The sequence below is a fragment of the Polypterus senegalus genome, chromosome 17, assembly GCF_016835505.1.
Source record: "Polypterus senegalus isolate Bchr_013 chromosome 17, ASM1683550v1, whole genome shotgun sequence".
Classification (NCBI taxonomy): Eukaryota; Metazoa; Chordata; class Cladistia; order Polypteriformes; family Polypteridae; genus Polypterus; species Polypterus senegalus.
The window spans coordinates 1,635,277-1,658,810 of NC_053170.1; the positions used below are offsets into that span (position 1 = coordinate 1,635,277).

General features: G+C 43.9%; 1 protein-coding gene across 1 annotated transcript in view; it reads right to left on the reverse strand.

The window, feature by feature from the left end:
• gpatch8 (G patch domain containing 8) overlaps positions 1–23,534 on the reverse strand; it is a 115,590-nt gene that overhangs the window by 48,455 nt on the left and 43,601 nt on the right. Inside the window, 1 exon segment of the mRNA XM_039739999.1 lies at positions 17,077–17,149. Coding sequence (XP_039595933.1) covers positions 17,077–17,149 — 73 coding nt within the window.

The window sequence follows — 23,534 nt, forward strand, 5'->3', positions numbered from 1 at the left end:
GGCACTTGCTCAACTGTATCCTGTGGGGTCTCATCCAGCTCACTGTCGCTTTCTGTACACCCCTACCCACTCCTTCATTGGCAATATGCTGGAGTCATAAATCAAGGCAAGGCCCCGACCTTGACATGTGCTTTGTTCGCTGTGCGGAGCTGGAGACACTCGGAGGCATTTGTAGGATCGCTCTCTCTCTCTCTACATCGCTGTATGCCCCTGGTCAGATGAACCAGCTGTTCACAGGCCCACCCTCTCATAAGGGTAAAGGAGTGAAAGTCAGAGCCTAAAAGCAGTTTCTCTTTGGGGAAGCCAAACTTTAATGCATCTTCCTCTAGGAGCTCTAGTTTTCCATGAAAATGAATGGACTAAATGGAAAAGTAAAAAGGACTGGACTTGAGAATACAAACTGGTTAGAGGCAGACCAGCCGAGACATCACTAAACACACACTCCTTCACAACAAGGCAATTCAGAGGCATCAAGTGTGAATGAATCATATGAGAGAAACCACAACAAGATGGCAAATCTACAGAGGCAGCACTCCAGCTGCACCCCGTCACTACAACTCAGCAACGCTGGCCGTGACTATACTTCAAAAAAGGCGAAATGAAGAGAAAAGAGGAGAGGCTAAAAAACAAACAAACAATCTGATGCCAAGGAGGGCGAGTAAACAACAGTGGGAAAACGGAAAAATAAAAAGGAAGGGACGTGAGGAGTACAGGGGGCAGCAAAAGTGCTCTACTAGCAGAGAGGGGGCCGCTTTTAATAGATATGGCTGGGGCACAATGGCTAGAAGCTGACCCCCTTATGTTTCACAGCTACACTATAGTCAGGCCACAAAGCCTTTCAATTGGATGGGTTTTATATTCAGATTTGAGGGGACGATTCCAGCAGCACATTTATCTTGAATTGGAGTCAAGATGCACTACTTGGCAGTGTATTGCTGTTGGCTCAATAAGGGGTTACGGTGAAGGGTGCAAAGAGAAATGTGATGCCCACCACGCCTAGGGTTACATGTCCTACTCCCAGCATCTCAAACTTAATTTTTATATTTATTTATATATATATATATATATATATATATATATATATATAAATATAATATATATATATATATATTATATAAATATAATATATATAAATAAATAATATACATATATATTATATATATATATATATATATATATATATATATATATATATATATATATATATAATATACATATAATATATACTAGCAAAATACCAGCACTTGAGAAGTAGTGTGTTAAAGAAGTAATGAAAATTAAAGGAAACATTTTGAAAATAACGGAACATGACTGTCAATGTAATTGTTTTGTCACTGTTATATGAGTGTTGCTGTCATATATATATATATATATATATATATATATATATATATATATACACACATACATACATACACACACATTATATATATATACTGTATATCTATATCTATCTGTATATCTATATATATCTATATCTATATATATATATCTATATCTATATATATATATCTATATATATATATATATATATCTATATATATCTATATATATATATATATATATATATATATATATATATATATATATATATATATATATACACACACCTCCTCCTTGAACCGTCACCTTATCGTGGTGGAGGGGTTTGCGTGTCCCAATGATCCTAGGAGCTATGTTGTCCGGGGCTTTATGCCTGGTAGAACCACCCAAGGCAAACTGGTCCTAGGTGAGGGATGAGACAAAGAGCGGTTCAACAAACCTCCAATGAAGAATAAAACTTTGGACAACGTTTTCCCTTGCCGGACGCTGGTCACGGGCCCCTCTGGAGCCAGGCCTGGAGGTGGGGCTCGATGGCGGCGCCTGGTGGCGGGCCTGCACCCATGGGGCTCGGCGGGCACAGCCGAAGAGGTAGCGTGGGTCCTCCTCCCCATGGGCTCACCACCTATGGGAGGGGCCAAGGAGGTTTGGGTGCAGTGTGAGTTAGGGTGGTGGCCGAAGGCAGGGACCTTGGCGGTCTGATCCTCGGCTACAGAAACTGGCTCTTGGGGCGTGGAATGTCACCTCTCTGAAGGGAAGGAGCCTGAGCTAGTGCGCGAGGTGAGAGGTTCGGCTAGATATAGTCGGACTCACCTCGACGCACAGCTTGGACTCTGGAACCAATCTCCTTGAGAGGGGCTGGACTCTCTACCACTCTGGAGTTGCCCCGTGTGAGGCGCCGAGCAGGTGTGGGCATACTTATTGCCCCGACTTGGAGCCTGTGCATTGGGGTTTACCCGGTGGGCGAGAGGGTGGCCTCCCTCCGCCGGGTGGGGAAGGGTCCTGACTGTTGTTTGTGCATCGCGCGAACAGCAGTTTGGAGTATCCACCCTTTTGGAGTCTCTGGAGGGTTGCTAGAGGGCATACCTTCTGGGGATTCCCTCGTTTTGCTGGGAGACTTCAATGCTCACGTGGGCAATGACAGTGAGACCTGGAAGGGCGTGATTGGGAGGAATGGCCCCGATCTGAACCCGGCGGTGTTTTGTTATTGGACTTCTGTGCTCGTCATGGATTGTCCATAACGAACACCATGTTCAAGCATAAGGGTGTTCATATGTGCACTTGGCACCAGGACACCCTAGGCCTCAGGTCGATGATCGACTTTGTGGTGTGTCGTGGACTTGCGGCCATATGTCTTGGACACTTTCGGGTGAAGAGAGGGGCGAGCTGTCAACTGATCACCACCTGGTGGTGAGTTGGCCGATGGTGGGGAAGATGCGGTCAGACCTGGTAGGCCCAAGCGTGTTGTGAGGGTCTGCTGGGAGCGGCTGGCAGAGTCCCTGTCAGAAGTAGCTTCAACTCCCACCTCCGGCAGAACTTCAACCCGTCCGAGGGAGGTGGGGACATTGAGTCGAATGGGCCATGTTCCGTGCCTCTATTGTTGAGGCGGCTGACGGAGCTGTGGCGCAAGGTGGTGGTGCCTGTCGTGGCGGCAATCCCGAACCCGTTGGTGGACACGGCGGTGAGGATGCCGTCAAGCTGAAGAAGGAGTCCTATAGGACTTTTTGTCCTGTGGGTCTCTGGAGGCAGCTGATAGGTACCGGCAGGCCAAGCGAAGCGGCCGGTTGTTGCTGAGGCAAAACTTCGGGCATGGGAGGAGTTTGGAGGCCATGGAGAGCGACTTTGGACGGCCGAGGAGATTCTGGTCCACCGTCCGGCGTCTCAGGAGGGAAGCAGTGCAGTGTCAACACCGTATATGGTGGGGATGGTGCGCTGCTGACCTCGACTTCGGGACGTTGTGGGTCGGTGGGAGGAGTACTTGAAGACCTCCTCAATCCCACTAACATGCCTTCCAATGAGGAAGCAGAGCCTGGGGACTCTGAGGTGGGCTCTCCCATCTCTGGGACTGAAGTCACCGAGGTGGTCAAAAACTCCTTGGTGGCAGGGCCCGGGGTGGATGAGATCGCCCGGAGTTCCTTAAGGCTCTGGATGTTGTAGGACTGTCTTGGTTGACACGTCTCTGCAACATCGCATGGACATCGAGGGACAGTGCCTCTGGATTGGCAGACCGGGGTGGTGGTCCCCTCTTTAAAAGGGGACGGAGGGTGTGTTCCAACTATAGAGGGATCACACTCCTCAGCCTCCCTGGAAAAGTCTATTCGGGGTTCTGGAGAGGAGGGTCCGTCGGATAGTGAACCTCGGATTCAGGAGGAACAGTGTGGTTTTAGTCCTGGTCGCGGAACAGTGGACCAGCTCTTCACCCTTAGCAGAGTCCTGGAGGGTGCATGGGAGTTTGCCCGACCGGTCTACATGTGTTTTGTGGACTTGGAAAGGCATTGACCGTGTCCCTCGGGAATCCTGTGGGGGTGCTCGGGAGTATGGGGTACGGACCCCTGATAAGAGCTGTTAGGTCTCTGTACAACGGTGTCAGAGCTTGGTCCGCATTGCCGCAGTAAGTCGAGCCCGTTTCCAGTGAGAGTTGGACTCCGCCAGGGCTGCCCTTTGTCACCGATTCTGTTCATAACTTTTATGGACAGAATTTCTAAGCGCAACCAGGGTGTTGAAGGGGTCGGTTTGGTGGACTCAGGATTGGGTCACTGCTTTTGCAGATGATGTTGTCCTGTTTGCTTCATCAGGCCGTGATCTTCAGCTCTCTCTGGATCGGTTCGCAGCTGAGTGTGAAGCGGCTGGGATGAGAATCAGCACCTCCAAATCCGAGAGCATGGTCCTCAGCGGAAAAGGGTGGAGTGCCCTCTTAGGGTTGGGGGAGAGATCCTGCCCCAAGTGGAGGAGTTCAAGTATCTCGGGGTCTTGTTCACAAGTGAGGGAAGAATGGAGCGTGAGATCGACAGGCGGATCGGTGCGGCATCCGCAGTGATGCGGGCTCTGCATCGGTCTGTCGTGGTGAAAAGGAGCTGAGCCGTAAGGCAAAGCTCTCAATTTACCAGTCGATCTACGCTCCTACCCTCACCTATGGTCATGAGCTATGGGTAGTGACCGAAAGAACGAGATCGCGAATACAAGCGGCTGAAATGAGTTTCCTCCGCAGGGTGTCTGGGCTTTCCCTTAAAGATAGGGTGAGAAGCTCAGAGTAGAGCCGCTGCTCCTCCGCATTGAGAGGAGTCAGATGAGGTGGCTCGGGCATCTGATCAGGATGCCTCCTGGACGCCTCCCTGGTGAGGTGTTCCGGGCACGTCCAAACGGGAGGAGGCCCCGGGGAAGACCCAGGACACGCTGGAGGGACTATGTCTCCCGGCTGGCCTGGGAAGCTTTGGGATTCTCCGGAAGAGCTGGAAGAAGTGGCCGGGGAGAGGGAAGTCTGGGTCTCTCTGCTTAAGCTGCTGCCCCCGCGACCCGACCTCGGATAAGCGGAAGAGGATGGATGGATGGACATACACACACACACACACACTATATCTATATATATATATAGCAAAATACCAGCGCTTTGCAGCGGCGAAGTACTGCCTTAAGTTATTAAGAAGAAAATTAAACCTTTTTAAACTGAGGGAAAACATACCAATAATTATTTGTTAAGGATCTCTTTGTATTCCACATTGTGAGTTCGGCCCTCCGGTTGTAATCTGACCAAGCTGTGCGCTGAGCTTACTCTGAGCATGTAACGTACAGTCGGCCATGTGAACAGTAATCTTGTCTCAAATCTCACAGCTTGGATTGCTGCTGTCATAATTGGTTTGAGTTTCATGGTTTGTTTCAATGACGACAGTATTTGTAGGACTTGTGTTGAAGTGACATTCGGCATTTGTCAAGCATTGTAAGTATACTGTACAACCGGTTTCATCGATAACTTCACATCCAGCTTTGGAGAGTTTAAACATTCATAAACATCAAAGTGTCCACTACTCAAATCGTCACCTGTCAATCTAAGATGTTTAAGAGGCATTGGCGGTTGTCGAAAGGTGTAAAATATTTGGCCATTTCAGTAAACTTCAAAGTGACAACCAAACAATTCAGCGGCAGCCATCAACTCACATGCAGATCCATAGGTGAAGGGCTTAAGTATTTCACTCTTCTAGTGCTCCTGTGTAGTCTAATTATCTCCTGTACGGTCATCAGTCCACACCTTGAACCTGTGCCAGTCATTCAATACATAAGACACAATGTTCCTCCAGATATCAAGAGTGAGCCTGATATGGCCGTGCAATATGTAACAAAGAGAATGGAAAAGGTAGGTGCCATCTCCTGCATGGAAACCACTCAGTAAGTGACAGTTCTTTGATCGATGGTGATCACCTCGATAGACATATTAATGGGGGTACAGTTGGAATGATAAAGGAAATGGGGACCAGAACAATGTAAAGTAAGTCTAAAATACCTAAACAATAACTATAATCGTAATAAACGAACAATAAAACAGCGGAGAAGCCGTAGATTAAATAAAAAGGCTGCAGTTATCAGCAGGGAGACGTGAATCCTCTGGCGAAGCAAGGAAGGGAATGAAGAGACTGGAGCGACGGACGGCCTTATACTGTATAGGCAGGCAGCCAACAATGTGGGAGGCGTTGGGATGGGGGACCCAATGCCGCCTCACACGGTGACCGAGCTGCAGGCTATGGACATATATATGTACATAAGTAGGATTCAGTTAGCGTTGGGAACCCGCGTACCAAATTTCTTGAAGATGGGCCCATAAGTAACAAAGACTGTTGAAAAGATTAATATGGCGTCCGACAGTGGCATTATACCACCAAAATAAGTACCAAATTTCAGTCTTCTACCTATACGGGAATTTGGAGAATTAGTGACATTGGAAAGTTCAATATGGCTGACAGTGGCGTCATACCACCGAAATAAGTATGCATTACATTGGTTTTGGTTAGCGCGGGAAGCTGCCTACCAAATTTCGTGAAGATGGGGCTATAAATAAGAAAGTTCAACATGGCAGACGTTGTTCACCGTTATGCATAGAATTTCGAAATTAAACCTGCTTAACTTTTGTAAGTAAGCCGTAAGGAATGAGCCTTCCAAATTTCAGCCTTCTACCTACACGGGAAGTTGGAGAATTAGTGACGTTGGAAAGTTCAATATGGCTGACAGTGGCGTCATACCATAGAAATAACTATGTACATCGGTTTCGGTTAGCGCAGGGAAGGCGCCTACCAAATTTTGTGAAGACGGGGCTGGGTAGTGACTGGGAGCCGATCGAATCGAGCTACAAATTCTATGTTTGTGAAATCCATACTTTCTCTGCAAAGAATTATTTGTTTTTTTAAGTCCTTGAAATGATTTTGTCATCATGGCACTGATCTGTGCTCTAAACAGACCTTTTGGGCCGATGTCATGAAGAGCTTCCTGTTTAAACGGGGCTGCGAGATGTGAACTCAGCTCTTCGGCGCACCTCATTTGATTTTTACTGGCAAACAAATTTTCAAAACAAACCATATTGTACGACTCTAATCAGAGACGGAGTCATAATTATGTTGCTGTGGTCATTGTAGATCTGAGATGACCATTGTTAATGCCCAGCCATCATTACTCAGTTTGCCAATAGATGTCAGACGTACCAATCAAATGCCGATACGTTCTAAATTACTTACGGTTCCGGAGCTGTCGAAGGGTTTAAGTCAGTTGACGATGTCTTGGAAAGTACGCCCCACCAAAGCAATGTTCTAAAAACCAACCAAACTTACTGTTATCTGCTCGAACCAACACTGACTTACTATACTCGGCCGTCCAGCGGTATCACTGAAGCACTCGAACATTTTTAGCCAATCATGCAATACTGCGTCTGTGTGTGCCACGTGATGTTCTAGTGTCAAATTACATATATATACATACACACACACACACACACACACAGTGGTACCTTGAGATACGAGTTTAATTCATTCCATGATCAAGCTCATAAGTCAAAATGCTTGTACTGTATATCAAATCAATTTTCTCCATTGAAATTAAATGAAATGAGATTAACACGTGCCAGCCCCCAAAAAACACCCAAATTTTTTGTTAAATGTTTTCAACATAAGAGAAATGTATTTATAATGAACAAATATTGTATACAAACAAAATAAAATCTAATACATAAAAGAGAATCTAAAGAAATAAACCGATGTTGGCGGAGCTGATCAGCGTATTGTAATGTTTTTTTCCTTCACTTCACTTTTGCTTAACTTAATTTTCTTCTTCACTAGTTTTTTTTTTCTTTTTTGCCACACTTTTGTCACTTTCATTCGCAGGGCGTTTTAATAGAAACTTGTCCAAGGAGCTTTGTTTCTTCCTCCCTTTTAGAATGTTTCTGAAATTAGTTAGGCAAGTGTCATTAAATAGCGCCACTGCACGAGCAGTTGCAACTTTTTCAGGGTGTTTTTTTTCAATATAGTCCGAAACTTTTTCCCACATTGCCTTTCTCTCACTTGAAGAGAACTTCCTCCGCCTCTGGCTCCTATACAATACCGATCTCCTGCAGAACCTCCGTATGTTGCTGCGTCCGTAGTTCCGTCAACTCCTCCGTTGTCAGTTACTCGGAATGTGCGGCCACAAGCTCTTTGATGACTTGTAACTCAAGGCAAAAATCGACCCAGTGATGGCTCATGTCTCAAAAAACTTGTATGTTAGGGCACTCGTATCTCAATGTGCCAATGTGTATGAATGTATGTATGTATGTATGTATGTATATGTGTATATATGTATAAAAATATATATATATAAAACTAAAATCAAACTGCTTTTCACGAGAGAACTACTTAGATTGGGTTTCGGTTGATTTTGCAACTTCTCTTACTGCACTAAGTATTATAGTTCGCTTACGGTACCGACTTATTTGCGTGAATCTGAGAAACATGCAGCGGGCCAAGGGGAGGGTGTGAGGCCTCAGGGCATACCTTACCTCTGTTTACCTAGCAAACGAGAGAACTACTTCACAAATTTAGATCGGGTTGTTTTCTAGAATTTGCTTGAACATTCCAGTTGATTTTGCAACACGTCACAAAGAATCATAGATATATTCGCGCTAATAAGAGGCAGAGGCTACAGGCCGAGGGGAGGGGCCCTCCTCACTCATGCGCCAGCCTCGGGGCGTGTAGCTTACCTCCGCTTAGCGAGAGAACTACTTCATGGATTTAGATCGGGTTCTTTTCTAGAATTTGCTTGAACGTTCCGGTTGATTGTGCGACTTCATCAAGAACCATAGTTCACTTGCAGAAGCGATATATTCGCGCTAATCTGAGGCAGAGGCTGCAGGCCGAGGGGAGGGGGGTGAAGAGCGACATCAGGAGTGGGGAGCCGGGCAGGGCCCTCCTCGCTATTCTGTTACACTACTACGTGAGCGGAACCGTAGGGGACAGCTAGTACAGTATACACATAAAAATAAAACAGCATAAAGAAATCATTTAACTGATTATAGAAATGTAAGGTCTAGTTGTCTCAGTTAAAAGTAAAAGTTCTTTACTGGTTGCCAAGATGGATGACAAAGTTGTGGCTATGCCGCCTCGAACTGAGCAGTAACTAAAATGTGTGGACATTGACAAGGTGAGAAACTCTAAAGCCTATGTCTGGGAGAATTCATCCAATGAGAAAGTATGACAAATATTAAGTAAGAAAAGGCCTAGTGGCAGAAAACGTAAAAAAGGAATGGCTTGGTAAGAAAACAGGCACAAGATTGGCATATCGAATATCAAAACAGCCTGAAGCATTACTAAAAAAAAATCCTGAACTGAAAGTCATGAATAGATGGAGACCGTCCAGGAATGGAGAACAGACACGAGTATAAAGCAGGGCCAGATGGCTACGGCACGAGCAGGCAAGGCCAAGCATGTGGCTAACACTTGGGCAGTAACACGTGAAACATCACAGCAAGGCAGCGAAATGCAGCTGCACAACTGCTTTTAATTAGCAGAGGGCCCCAGCAGATGACTGCTCAGAACAGGAAATGATTTTACAATGCTGAAGACCCCACAAGCACCACTGAAGGAATGGAAACTGCCTCCTTAGGCCGATATCAGACTCTTTCCCAGCATACACGTCTGGAGAGCAGTGGCGTAACGAGTACAAAAAGGAGGTCAGGGTATGAACACCTTAACACCACTGGGTTGGGTCATTCACTTCTGAATCAGTGACAACTGGCACCTGACAGGTACAATAGCATGCAAAGCATGGAGCCCCCTTTATATAGGGGGAGGCAGAAAGGACGGACATCTTTGAAATGGCTAGAACTCACCACTAGGTGGAGTGACAGATGTGCGGTAGGTGGCGTTAGGTTCAGAAAGTCTTAGCATTTGTTTTTATTTTCTTTTTAGATGAAGCCATGGAGCTGTGGACGATAGAACACCGCGTTTTTGCGTATGACTGTTTTGTCAAGAACAACCAATCTATTAGCGCAGTTCAGCGTGAGTTTCGTTGCCATTTTAATATCCACCAAAATAAAGCAGCTCCTGCTCGTAACACTATCCTACGTTGGGTTAAAGCACTTCGTACACGAGGTAGACTAATGAACAAAAGACCGCCGGGGGCTACACGAACGGCACGTAACCCTGAAAATGTGGAAAGCGTACGACTAGCCCTGCTGTGCAGTCCAAGTCCATCTGTCGGAAGCATTCTTCTGAACTTGGCCTCAATAGTCATTCGGTAAGGCGTATAATGCATTTCCATCCCTACAAATTGTCAAATGATATTTCAATATGAACTCAAATCTCTCAATAAATCTCTTTGTGAGAAAAAATTTACAATTTTGTGATTTTGTAAAAAACGTCCGTCCTTTCTGTATGTCCACCCACCAGGTACACTCTATTCCTGTACCTTTGAGCTAACCACGTAGGTGATCACTTCAGCACACTGGGAAATTACGGAGTCTTGGGAATGAAACGGACACAACACTTCAGCTCCTGGATTTCCATCAAATTCAAAGATGTCAAGGCTTAAAGCAGCAGAAACAAATGAGACGAAGAGGCAGAAGAATCAATTTACCTTTTAATAGACAAGAGCAGAAAAAAAAGTGCAAGGTAGCTGATCATTAAACACTGAAAGAATGACAAGACCCCAGCCTTGTGTAACAACACTCTTCTTAATGTTAGAGGAAACTAGGGGGCTTCGCTCGCCAACCCCCCGGCCTGCACTCTGCGTATGTGGATTTCACTTTCACCAAACAACAAATCTTTTATTTCTCGCGGATACGCCACTTCATTGTTTAGAAACACTACTTTTCCCTGATGGCAACACACATTAGACGATCGACAAGTCTCCGACTTAAAGTTTAAAGCCAAACAATATCTACATACTTCTATCATATCACCTGTGTCCATATATTCGGTCTCTTTTCGCTGTCCTGTTATTTCACCAAGTAATAATTTCCGTTTGTTTGCTGATGCAATCTTTAAAGTTTTTTGAGACTTTCGAATTTTAGTACCTTCATAATCTCTATACTGCTCTGCATGTGTATCACGCCAAAGTTTTTGAACCTCTTTAGGACGTTCGACTTTGCCTTCAACTCTTTTGTCTTCTATTTCCAACCCCTCTTGGAGCAGAGAGCGCAGGAACTGTGCCTGACAATAGCATTGACACGAATGAGAAGTGACTGGACGGTGGGCGTGGTCCTAAATGTTTGATAGGGGGCGGGACTTGAAATTATCTCCTAGAATGTCTTGTCCTAACATTTCCTTTTATAATAGAAAGACATTAACAAAAGTAATTTTATATTGCTAGACTGCAAGAGCTTCACGAGAGCTGAAGGACTGAAGGACCTCCAGTGATTTAAAATTTTAATTTTGCTGTTTTCTAAAACTGAAATCTCTCCTCCGTCAAAGTGGTCATTAGAACATGAGGACAATTTAGACAAGAACAGGCCATTCAGCCCAACAAAGCTTGCCAGTCCTGTCCACGTAATTCTTCTAAAATAACATCAAGTCAAGTCATATTCCGTAAGTTTAAGGCTTCTTTAATCACCAATGCCATGTAGACTCCATATTTAAGCCACAAGAACAGAAATGTTAATTACCAAACTTCTTTTAACGTCACCTGTTTGTTGTCTGGTACAAATCTTGTAATCGATATTTAACCCATTTCCTATTGTCCAAATGACTAGAAATTTTTCACGCTTACTCACTTCAGATGACAATACATGAATCAATAATCAGTTTCACTAATTGATCAATTAATCCATGTTAATTAAGAAATGAAATTTTAATATGAAGAATAGATAAAGATTTCACCAATAGATGGCGCTAGTAATGGATAGAAATATTAAAGGAAGTGTTAAAATATTGATTACAAATCTAAAACAAACCAAAGACTGAAAAGTTTGAAATATATATACACATACATACATATATACATATACATATATACATATACACACATATAAACATGTTATATATATATATATATATATATAACACTTAAAAACCACGTTTATATTAAGTTAAAAAAAAAGGACTAAAAAGTAAAAAACAAGTCACTTGTAATATAAAAGTGTGGCCGCTTTTGCTAAGATTTTATTGATTAATGAAAAGCGCCCACACTTTTATATTACAAGTGACTTGTTTTTTACTTTTTAGTCCTTTTTTTTTAATTAATATAAACGTGGTTTTTAAAAAGTATTTTTTTTTAATTTATAAAAAAAAAATACTTCACACGAGATCCCAATTTCCCAATGCTAATTAATGTATACTCAATGTTTTTTTGTGATCAGTTATTTATTGAGAGTAATTGTATACAGTATATAAAATTACAGATAAGTCGAAGAAAAAGAAATTACAAAGTATGTTTAAAAAATCACAGAGGGGTCCTAAACACCAGAACCCCCCCTCACCCCCCCGGTATACTCCAATTGTGAAGAAACAACAACCTAAAAAAATACTAAAGTGATCCCTTAAGATGTTTTTTAAAGCATCACATAAAAGCAATTCATCGCTCGATGGACTTCGTACAAGTCAAATTACTTTCAGAAAAGTGGAAATCATTTCCTTGTATTACTTCCATGTGTTAAATAAACTGTTGTTGTTATTATAACCTCAATATTCAAGATTGACAAAACGCTGCTTATAAGAAGATGACCCTCTTTACGTGACGATGCCCAGGCATTTACCACCAACTGGGCTGAACTAAGTGTGCCAGCAGCATTTCAAATGGCTATGCAAGAAAACTGTCAGGAGTTTCTTCCTGTCCTGTCCATGAAGTGCAGAAAATCTTTTCCTTTCACATTCAGGCAAACATTCAGCTTGGGATGTACTTATTCTTTCTTCAGATACACTGAAGTACAAGTGTGTTGTTCCGTGTTAGCCGTTATGAATGCAGCGAGAAGCCAAGCAAAATGACACATTTTATTCTGTAAAAAGATTACAATTTGCAAGCTTTCGAGGCAACTCAGACATCTTCCTGCAGAAGGGGCCAGAGTTGCAAGCTTTGAGCCTGAGTTGCCTCGAAAGCTTGCAAATTGTAATCTTTTTACAGAATAAAATGTGTCATTTTGCTTGACTTCACACTACATTCAGATAAATTAAAATAGTGAAAGTGACAGGGCACAAAAGCAGGTCAATGGTTTCTACTCGGCACCTTCCCACTTCAAAGCCCACAGCTGACCACCCACACACTCTTTACGCCAACACTGTCACGCCACAGCTCTATAACCTTTGCTGCGATTACACTTTGCCAGCTGCACTGCTGAAGACGACACTTGCTATCATCACCCACTGTGGCAACTTCCCATTTGTAACAGTTGCAGCACAGCCTGTACAATGGCGGGCGCACCTACACACAGCAGATCAGGCTGCCATCACTGAGCTGCTAAAAGAGCACAAGAGCCGCACTGATCTTCAAATGTGATGATGAAGACCCTCCACCTGCCCAACACACACACCCCTTGACTATCACTTCATGATTTAAGCTAAACAGATGTCCTGCATTTCTCAGGAATGTTCAATTCATCTGCTCCAATTCAGTTGTTTTTAAATCTTTTTTTTGTTTGTTTTTTCAGAGAAGCCAAATTTCTCAGTGCAATTACTTATGAAGACATTACAATGAGGCGGCACGGTGGCACAGTGGTAGCGCTGCTGCCTCACAATTAGGAGACCTGGGTTTCACTTCCCAGGTCCTCCGTGTGTGGAGTTTGTATGTTCTCTCCGTGTCTGCGTGGGTTTCCTCCCACAGTCCAAAGACATGCAGGTCAGGTACATTGACGATCCTAAATTGTCCCTGGTGTGTGTGCCCTGCGGTGGGCTGACACCATGCCCAGGATTTGTTCCTGCCTTGTGCCATGGGATTGGCTTCAGCAGACCCCCCGCAACCCTGTGTTAGGATATAGCAGGCTGGACATACATGACTGATGGGTAGCATGGCGTTATTATGTCAGGGAGCTGAAACAATTTCTATGCCAGTCACTCCAAGTATGAAGTTTTCTCCAGGTGTTAACGGTTTCACCCCAACGGCATACAGGTTAGGCACACTGGCAGTTATAAGCAGACCCGGTGTCAGTGTAAGTGTGTGGGTCCTCTAATAGACTGGAGTGCCAAACAGGGTCCATTCCTGCCTTATGCCAAGGGGAGTGGGGATAGGATTGGGCTCCATATATCAGAACAGCAGAGCTTGGAAAATGAATGAATGAATCAATAAATGAATGATTGAAGGGGCGGTACGGTGACGCAGTGGTAGCACTGCTGCCTCGCATTCAGGAGACCCTTAAGGTTTCACTTCCCAGGTCCTCCCTGTGTGGAGTTTGCATGTTCTCCCCATGTGTGCGTGGGTTTCCTCCCACAGTCCAAAGACATGCAGGTCAAGTGCATTGATCCTAAATTGTCCCTAGTGTGTGTTTGGTGGGTGTGTGTGCCCTGCGGTGGGCTGGCGCCCACCTTAACCCTTACCCCTGTGTGGGCTGGGATTGGGTCCTGCAGACCCCCCCATGACCCTGTATTAGGATATAGCGGGTTGGATGGATGGACATTGCCCATGAAAGGTGGTTGCAGTAAGGAGTCTGTGTTTGTGTCCCGGGTGCTCCCTCCATGTAATTGGCATGTTCTCCTCCCCGAGTTCAAAGACATGCAGGTTAGGTGAATTCCCAATGTCTGTGTGTTCACCCTGTGATGGGCTAGTGCCCCGTCCAGAGGGTTTTGGAAGATGGCTGGATATTGCAATGCCAAACAAGACCTTGCTAGATATATATTGGTGCACTGTGCTTAAGGACCAATCACATCACAAGATCAGACATCCTACGATGGTCACACTCACTGGCTGGCCAATGTCAACAAGCTAGCACTGCTTTAGTCACCTAAGCACGTTGAGTAAGACTGCTTCAGGTGAAAAACACACACCCCTTGTACAGGTTATGATTAGACAATTACGTTCAGCAAAGGAAGACCTTTGTAGGCCCTGTAAATGTAGGGTATTGTAGCGCAGCTGACAATTATTTTTAAGTCATATTGCCATCTTGCAGATGATGCCACAAGAGGTGGACTGGCAAATAGTCCAGAATCCATTGAATCATCACAGAGGGACTTTGACAGCACACAGGCCTGGGCAGATTAGTGGCACATGAAATTTATAGTAAGAAAATGTAATGTACTACATGTACAAAGTAAAACGTGAGATTGTAATGCTTGAAAATACTGAGAAGGACCTGAGAGGCATAGAGGAGTCGTCACTATCAACCTCCAGGCAGCGTACAGAAGGTATTAAGAGGACAAACAGGTTATATAGCGCCTTGATGTGTGGAAAGCAAGTCAAAGGAGGTTAAGCTCAGGCTTTCTAACACATTAGCGAGGCGTCACCTCCAGGACTGTGCACAGGTTTGTTCTCGAGGCCAGGGGTCGCCAAGTCCAGTCCTGGAGGACCACCGTGGCTGCAGGTTTTCATTCGAACCCTTTTTTTTTAATTGAGTGCCCCGTTTGTGCTGCTAATTAACTTCTTGTGAATTCATTTTAATTGATTTGCTTTTTTAAGATTTGTTCCCCTGAATTGCTTCATTTTTTTTCTTAAATAGCACCCAAACAGAAATGAAATGTGAAGTGAGGGAGCCAACAGAAGACCAACTAAGTCAGGGCCTCAAACTCCAACTAATTTCACTCCAGCCAGCTGCTTAACGAGGTGCCGATTCTTGTCATTAATTAAACCCGTTCTTTAATTCCATGGCTTGTCGCTGCTCTCGTGGCAGACATTTCAGAAATTGTTGATTTTCTCTTTCTAAGAGCACACTGTTAAAATGTTTTGGGGACCTGAGCAGATTGAACTTCATCTTTCCTTATTTTCAGATATTGTACTTTGGACACCACCAGTTGTTTTCGCTCGTTTTGTGTCTCATTATTGTTTGGCTGCTAATTAAGGAAAAAGAAACAATTAAGGGGACGGAGTCTTCAAGAACAAGTCAAATAAAATGAGTACAAAAGAGGTGAACTAGCAGCAAAAACAGGTCACTAATTAAGAAAAGTGAAAACCTGCAGCCACGGTGGTCCTCCAGGACTGGAGTTGGTGACCCCTGCTCTAGACTATCAAAAAAGACACAGCAGTGCTAAAAAAAGGGCAGAGAAGAGCGACTAGGCCGAGTCAAAGGCTACAGGGGATGAGTTATTGAGGAAAGATTAAAAGAGTTTAAGCAAAAAAAAGATCAGGGGGAGACCTGACTGAAGTGCAGTGGATCAAGACGGTGACTTTAAGATGAGCTCAACGAGATCACAGGGACACAGTCTGAAACTCGTTACACCTGCTAAGTTTTGCACAAACATTAAGAAGTTCAGCAATAAGTGACTGACTAATGTGATGGACACTAGGACTCTACGGACCTTCCCAGCCTGACCGGAGGTTGTTTTGGGTGAAATCTGCTGGGTTGAATGGCACATTCTCATCAAAGGTTTGCCAAATCTTCTAACTGGCTGCCTGTCTGTTTGTAATTTTTTGCACATGCAGAATATACAATGAGGTTTAATTTCTCAAGAGCACAACAAAATATTCTTTAAAAATAGAAAACAAAGCATTTGCTTGTATTTTGCATTTTTTGCTGGACTGTAGGTAACTGGTTGGCTAAATACGGGACTGGATTTGACTTTCAAATGTTGTGTAAACTGGAAGCCTTCTTTGTTTGATTCCATTACAAGGCCTGCCTCTCAGCGGACTAAGTCTATCCCAGCAGAAATATAAAAGACACCAGGAAGCACACCTAGATGGGACAATTGCCCTAATCACTCGAGATAAACCGCATTCTTCAGATGAGATAACATTTAGCCTTTCCAAGCAGCAATCTGTAAATCTCTGAACTAGGAATTTCACACAATTAGGACAAGGCAGAGAGAATGGTGTGGCTTCCTTTTTTTTTTTTTGAACATTTTGCCCAGTCATGCTACCCGAAGCTCCTCCGATTTAAACTAAGCCCAGATTAAGAGCCGGAACACGAAAATGCGCAAGTCATCACATTACAATGAAATAAAGAACTCTCAAGTGTGCCCAGATGGGAACTAATAAAACCTGCTGCTTTCACAGTGGGCTGCCAACCACACAAAGGCCACTGCACCTGTAACCTGCAACATGGGCAACTGGGAGCAATGCTGGATGCCAAGTTAGAATGACACTGGTACAGCCAGCAAGAGAGAGCCAGACAAATGTGACGTCAGAAACAAGGTTGAAAGGCAGATCCACCAGACAAAGAGACAAAAACCTTACCTTGCATAGTTTTTCCCAGTCCCTGGCCCAACTTCCAGCCATGTTTCTGGAGCAAGCGATGTCCAATATTATCCTGATGGACAGAACAAAGAAGAAAACCAAAAATATTCCAATAATAAGACCCTTTGTGCAGATGTAGAACATCTCATGAAACGGGGAGCAGAAACATCATTACTATGGAAAATATATGCATGCAAAAGAAAGTTGACAGTGCTGCAGAAAAGGTGACAACCACCCCCCATTACCCCCCAACAACAAACTCAATACATCCACCCATCTACCTTTCCAGTCCAAGGTCTCCATTCTTAAGCCTGTGTTCTGATTTAAGTGGACAAAATGTCAGGGAAAACCAAAGGAGAGTAGACAAGTGAAAGAGGGAATGCGGCCTGTGCTGAGCAGGGTGGCAGAAGGAAACCACTCGGTGTAATAAATGCTGTGCCGCTGCTCGTTGCATCACCCAGATCAAAACTGACTTCACGTCCTCGAGGGAACAGTCAGAACTAATCGTTTCAGAGAGACAAGCTGTGTGGCACAGCCAAGGGTGGCATGGCGAGGCAGGGCGCTATCAAAAGTGGTTTCCTTCTGCTTCCCCTTCACTAGATTGTCATCTACAAAAAAATCCAATTCCCTAGCAGGTTAAGCCCACCCGCCCAAAATACGAGAACAGAAGAGGCCTCGTGTGCTCTGGTGAACTGACTAGGGCAGAAGAAGTGAAGAGAAAGACAAAGTGCGGGATGAGGGGAGGGTCTGTAGTCGGGTGGCGAGGGGGGGTCCAATCTAACCTCATACTTGTTTGACAAAGATATGACAGCCTGCTCCACCCCAACGCTAGGTACCAACACAAACACAATCAAGGCAAAGCTAATTATTAAAATAAAAAAAGAGGCAAATAACGAAAGAAAAAAATAAATAAATATATCAAATAAATCCATGCGAGACTCCGCTGGATTTGGGGGAGGAGGGAAGATAAATGAAATAAAAAGTAACATCATGCAGCTGTTGGTTAAAAAGTCATAAAGGAAAACAGAAACTAAACAGTTGTGTTAGATCAAATATATACTCAGCTCAACATACAAGTGTACGAATGCGACTAAACAAAAAGAATGAAATGAGCACAAGCACAGAGAGAGCCAGTGTACGTCACGAACCCTCTAACAGAAAAGCTCGGTTAGGATGAACATTGGCATTGCTATGAACTACGTGGTTTAGACAACGGGGGGCTGAGTTCAAGAGCAGTCAGCGAAATGTCTCATCACTCGAGCGCAGCGTCACCCAGAACAGCAGGCCACACTTGAGCATACTTACCCCGGGCCAACTGCCCCTACACCCCAGCGGAGCCGAGGAGCTCCTTCCCCACAGGTTCACGTTCCTCCCTGCTGTTCTGGTGGACAGACACAAACACTCAACTCTGCCAATTGTTAAAGATGAGGCAGCAAATTTGGTGACATCTTCCAAACAGTCATACGCTGAGGCTTGCGTCTCAATTGATCAAAACAGCCATGAAGTCTGCATCAGTGATCCACCTCCCCTTATTAAAGGCTTTCCCTCCTCTTTTTTCGTTCTTTGAAAGAAATTCTTAGCAAATTAAAAGAATGAGGAGAGAAGAACGCACCTTTTTTAAAAATGTAAACTTGAACAATAGAGGTGGGCATTGCTAGGACCCCAATACTGGGATTTTTTTTCCTGCTTTAAAATGAATTTCATTTAGAATTCGATATATCTAAATATATAAAATTCTTTTTGCGTCTGAAACGGAAATAATGCATGGCCATTTGGGGGTGGGGGCAACCCTCTAGTGTGTGTGTGTGTGTGTATATATATATATATATTGCTCAAAAGAATTAAAGGAACACTTTTTAATCAGAGTATAGCATAAAGTCAATGAAACTTATGGGATATTAATCTGGTCAGTTAAGTAGCACAGGGGGTTGTTAATCAGTTTCAGCTGCCGTGGTGTTAATGAAATTAACAACAGATGCACTAGAGGGCAACAATGAGATGACCCCAAAACAGGAATGGTTTAACAGTTGGAGGCCACTGACATTTTTCCCTCCTCGTCTTTTCTGACTGTTTCTTCACTAGTTTTGCATTTGGCTACAGTCATTGTCACTACTGGTAGCATGAGGCGATACCTGGACCCTACAGAGCTGGCACAGGTAGTCCAACTTCTCCAGGATGGCACATCAATACGTGTCATTGCCAGAAGGTTTGCTGTGTCTCCTGCACAGTCTCAAGGGCATGGAGGAGATTCTAGGAGACAAGCAGTTACTCTAGGAGAGCTGGAGAGGGCCATAGAAGGTCCATAACCCATCAGCAGGACCAGTATCTGCTCCTTGGGGCAAGGAGGAACAGGATGAGCACTGCCAGAGCCCTACAAAATGACCTCCAGCAGGCCACTGGTGTGAATATCTCTGACCAAACAACCAGAAAGACTTCATGAGGGTGACCCAAGGGCCCCATGTCCTCTAATGGGCCCTGAGCTCACTGCCCAGCAGCATGCAGCTCGATTGGCATTAAGCCATAGAATACCAGAATTGGCAGATGCACCACTGGTGCCCTGTGCTTTTACAGATGAGAGCAGGTTCACCCTGAGCACGTGACAGAAGTGAAAGGGTCTGGAGAAGCCATGGAGAACATTATGCTGCCTGTAACATCATTCAGCATGAGCAGTTTGGTGGTGGGTTAATGATTGTCTGGGGAGGCATATCCATGGAGGGTCACACAGACCGCTACAGGCTTGACAAAGGCACCTTGGCTGCCATTAGGTATCAGGATGAAATCCTTGGACCCATTGTCAGACCCTATGCTGGTACAGTGGCTCCTGGTGCACGACAATTCCTGGCCTCATGTGGTGAGAGTATGCAGGCAGTTCCTGGAGGATGAAGGAATTGATACCATTGACTGGCCACCACACTTTCCTGACCTAAATCCAATAGAACACCTCTGGGACATTATGTTTTGGTCCATCCAATGCCACCAGGTTGCACCTCAGACTGTCCAGGAGCTCAGTGATGCCCTGGTCCAGATCTGGGAGGAGATCCCCCACAACACCATCTGTCATCTCATTAGAAGCATGCACCGATGTTGTCAGGCATGTATACAAGAACACAGGGGCCATACAAAGTGCTGCGTACAATTTGGAGTTGCTGCAATTCAATTTGGGCAAAATGGACTAGCCTGCCACATCATTTTTCACTCTGATTTTTGGGGCGTCTTTGAATTCAGGGCTCTGTAGGTTGATCATTTTCATTTCCATCAAACGATGTGGCATCCTTTCGTTCCTAACACATTACCCAGTCTATATCAGTATAGATATCCAGGAGGATTTCTTTTTCCCATTGAGATCTGATGTGTTTTCAAAGTGTTCCTTTAATTTTTTTGAGCAGTTTATATAAAAGCCAAATAGCACTGACTCACTCATCACAGAATCTCCCAAACCATAAGGAATTGAAATTTGGAATGTAGGTTACCCTTGGTCCATAGGTGCTCGCTAAGAAACGGTTTCAAAAATGTTGTGGTCCAAATGCGTTCTGTCTGTCCACTTTTCACGAGAGAATTACTTAACGGATTTAGATCTGCTTGTTTTCTATAATTTGCTTGAACTTTCCATTTGATTTTGCGACTTCTCTCATCGCGCTAAGTACCAGAGTTCACTTGTGGTACCGATGTGTTTATGCAAATCCAACAGAGTGGCTGTGGGCCGAGAGCAGGGGGGGCGGGGCCTTCATCATTCACTCGCCAGCCTCTGTTCGGGTCGCTCTCCTGTCGCCATGTGGTGGAACGCACCTCGCCTCTGCTTAGCTAGCGATACCTGCTTGTTCAACAGACATTATCAAATACAGATTTTTAAGGACTAACGTTTGACATCTTTGAGAGAGACAGATCAGAGCTACGTGTGTTTTAGAGGGTAGCTGCTGATTGACAGACATATCACGGCCACGTGGGGGACGCTCTCCCGTCAGAGCTGAACATGATCAGATACAGTGCCAACGTCTATTAATTTTTAAAGTTTATCCTGTTTTATTACTATGTGGGCGAAGCCATGGGGTACAGCTAGTACCATATATATTCGCATACAAGTCGGGTCTTGAAACCCGAAAAAAATCGATCATAAAAATCAGACCCCGACTTATACAGCCATTCAAAAATGCGACTTTTTTTTTTTTACATCTTCTTGCCACCTCCAATCTCTCATCAGTTTTTCAGACACATTGAATTTTGTTGCAGCAGCGCAGTTACCAATTTCTTTCAACGACTTTTAATTTAAAACCAGCTTCATATTTTCTTCTGATCAACTGCTCCTTCGCAGATAAGGGATGCTCTTACGATAAATGAGTATGAAAGTGTGAGATACACTAATAAGTGCAAACGTTGCTTTGGAATAGTTTGGGTATTACTGTGTGGTCACGTAGGCACAATACCTAGAAAAGGCCATGTGATCCGTGGGCGTTAGCATATCATAATCTCTTGGAGCAATAGCGTGAGTTTCAAACATTCGACTTATATGACCAACATTATAAACATCGGAAATTATACGGTTAAAATCAAACCCCGACTTATCTGTGGAAGAACTTATCTGCGAGTATTTACGGTACTTTTTTATTCATTTGAAACAGAAAAACAAAGTGAACAGGTTCGACCTTCACGGATACAAAGAATTTGGTGCAGGAATCTCTGCAATGCTATTACAGCTGGTGTAGGGCCATCTGTGGGAATGTTGAAGAAATGCACTTTAATATGCAAATACCAATAAACTCCGCCTCTTCTACACATCGCAAACTTCGGCGCTGCTGCAAACAATCCTATACACCCACACGAGGTGGAAAATGCCTAAATAATTGCCAAGAATTGTACTCACTGCATCAGTGACACATCCTGGGTAAAAAAAATACAGCGATAACGTTCTGCGCGGCATGTCAACTTACTCGAGGGGAAGATAAAAAGGCGATCTGGGCCAAGAAATCGGGGGCACACTTTAGTGAACTGACTGGTGTGCTCAATCACAGCTTTCAGATTTTAATAATGATCTCTCGTGTATTGTACCACATACAGTATCAGTGATGGGAACTGCGCTCTGCAGCTGGTTTAGTGACAGTGGTGTATACAGCACTGGAACTCGGAATGTTCAAACGTTTGGGTTTTTGTTCAATTTTCGTTCTTTTTTTTGTAATGCAATTCAGTCAATTTTAACTGCTGTACAAAAATGCTGAGTGCTGTACAATAGAAACTCTACATGACTAATTCTTGAGTGTGTTTATGAGGTTTGTCATCTACTCTAAATTATATATATATATATATAAAATATCCTAAGCCTAAACGTGCAACGATTTAATGTGCCACTTTTATGTCACGCTTTAAACTGGGCTTATTTAAAAACCTACATATATATGTTTGGTATTACTCTTTTCAGAATTTATCGAACTTTAATGTGATGTTGTTAGATTTTCAGATTCTTATTCCATATTTAAATTATAAACTAAAAAATATCAAGAACTCGCATCCAGCGAGACGTGACTTTGTGTCAAGAGATTTAACCACACGCCTGGCACCGGAAATAAAAGACAAAGAGTAGGACAACACCTGTACAGGTGTTTAAATGTTCGAAGTGCTGCGTGACATGCAGATCATGTGACACAGCAGCAGCTGATCGAGCAAAGAGGATGTTTAAAAAAAAAGCCCCCCTTTTCACAATACTAGCGTCACAGACGTGAAGTGGCTGGCAAGTGAAGTGAGCACGGGGTGAACCCCTAGTATTTCTATATTTCTTCAGTTTCTGTAAAAGCTAAATTTTCCCTTGGGCCACATAAAGTGCTGTCTATGTATGAATGTATGTATGTATGTATGTATGTGTGCCACATGGCCTTCACATATAAAGATATTCAAGCCAGGCAGCAGCGTGTACCGTGGTTAAGAGTAACTCAAAGGCTTCATCGGGACCCTCACTCAAATTAAAGCTGCCAGCTTGGTTTAGACTCCTCCACATTTTGTTGTGGAAGGCTTTAAAGTTGGTGGTGGTCAAGACTCTCTTTAATAATGGCGATGGCAGCGGTGGAAACAGCAGCAGCACGATATCCATCAGCAGAACAGCAGAAGACGGGCAGGCAACGGGCCTGTTCTGCAGAAAATGCAAGCTCAGGCAAAACAGAGTATGAGACATTGCGCTGGCTATGCAGCATTAATGAATGCACAACAAAAAATAAATAAATAAATAAACAAACAAACAAACAAGCAAACAAAAACCAACCAACCAAAACAAAGAAAACAAAGAAAGAAAAGGAGGAGGACAGATGAAGCAGTACGCCGTTTCCAATAGCAGTGCAAGTGGACTGAAAGCATTTCCATACGAACCTGACGTTAAAAACTGGCCTGTCAAAAGAACAGTTAAATGTAACACAAGTAAGAAAGTGTCCAAGCACTAGAAGAGGATATTTTGTTGGAACTTTTAAGATTTCTTATTT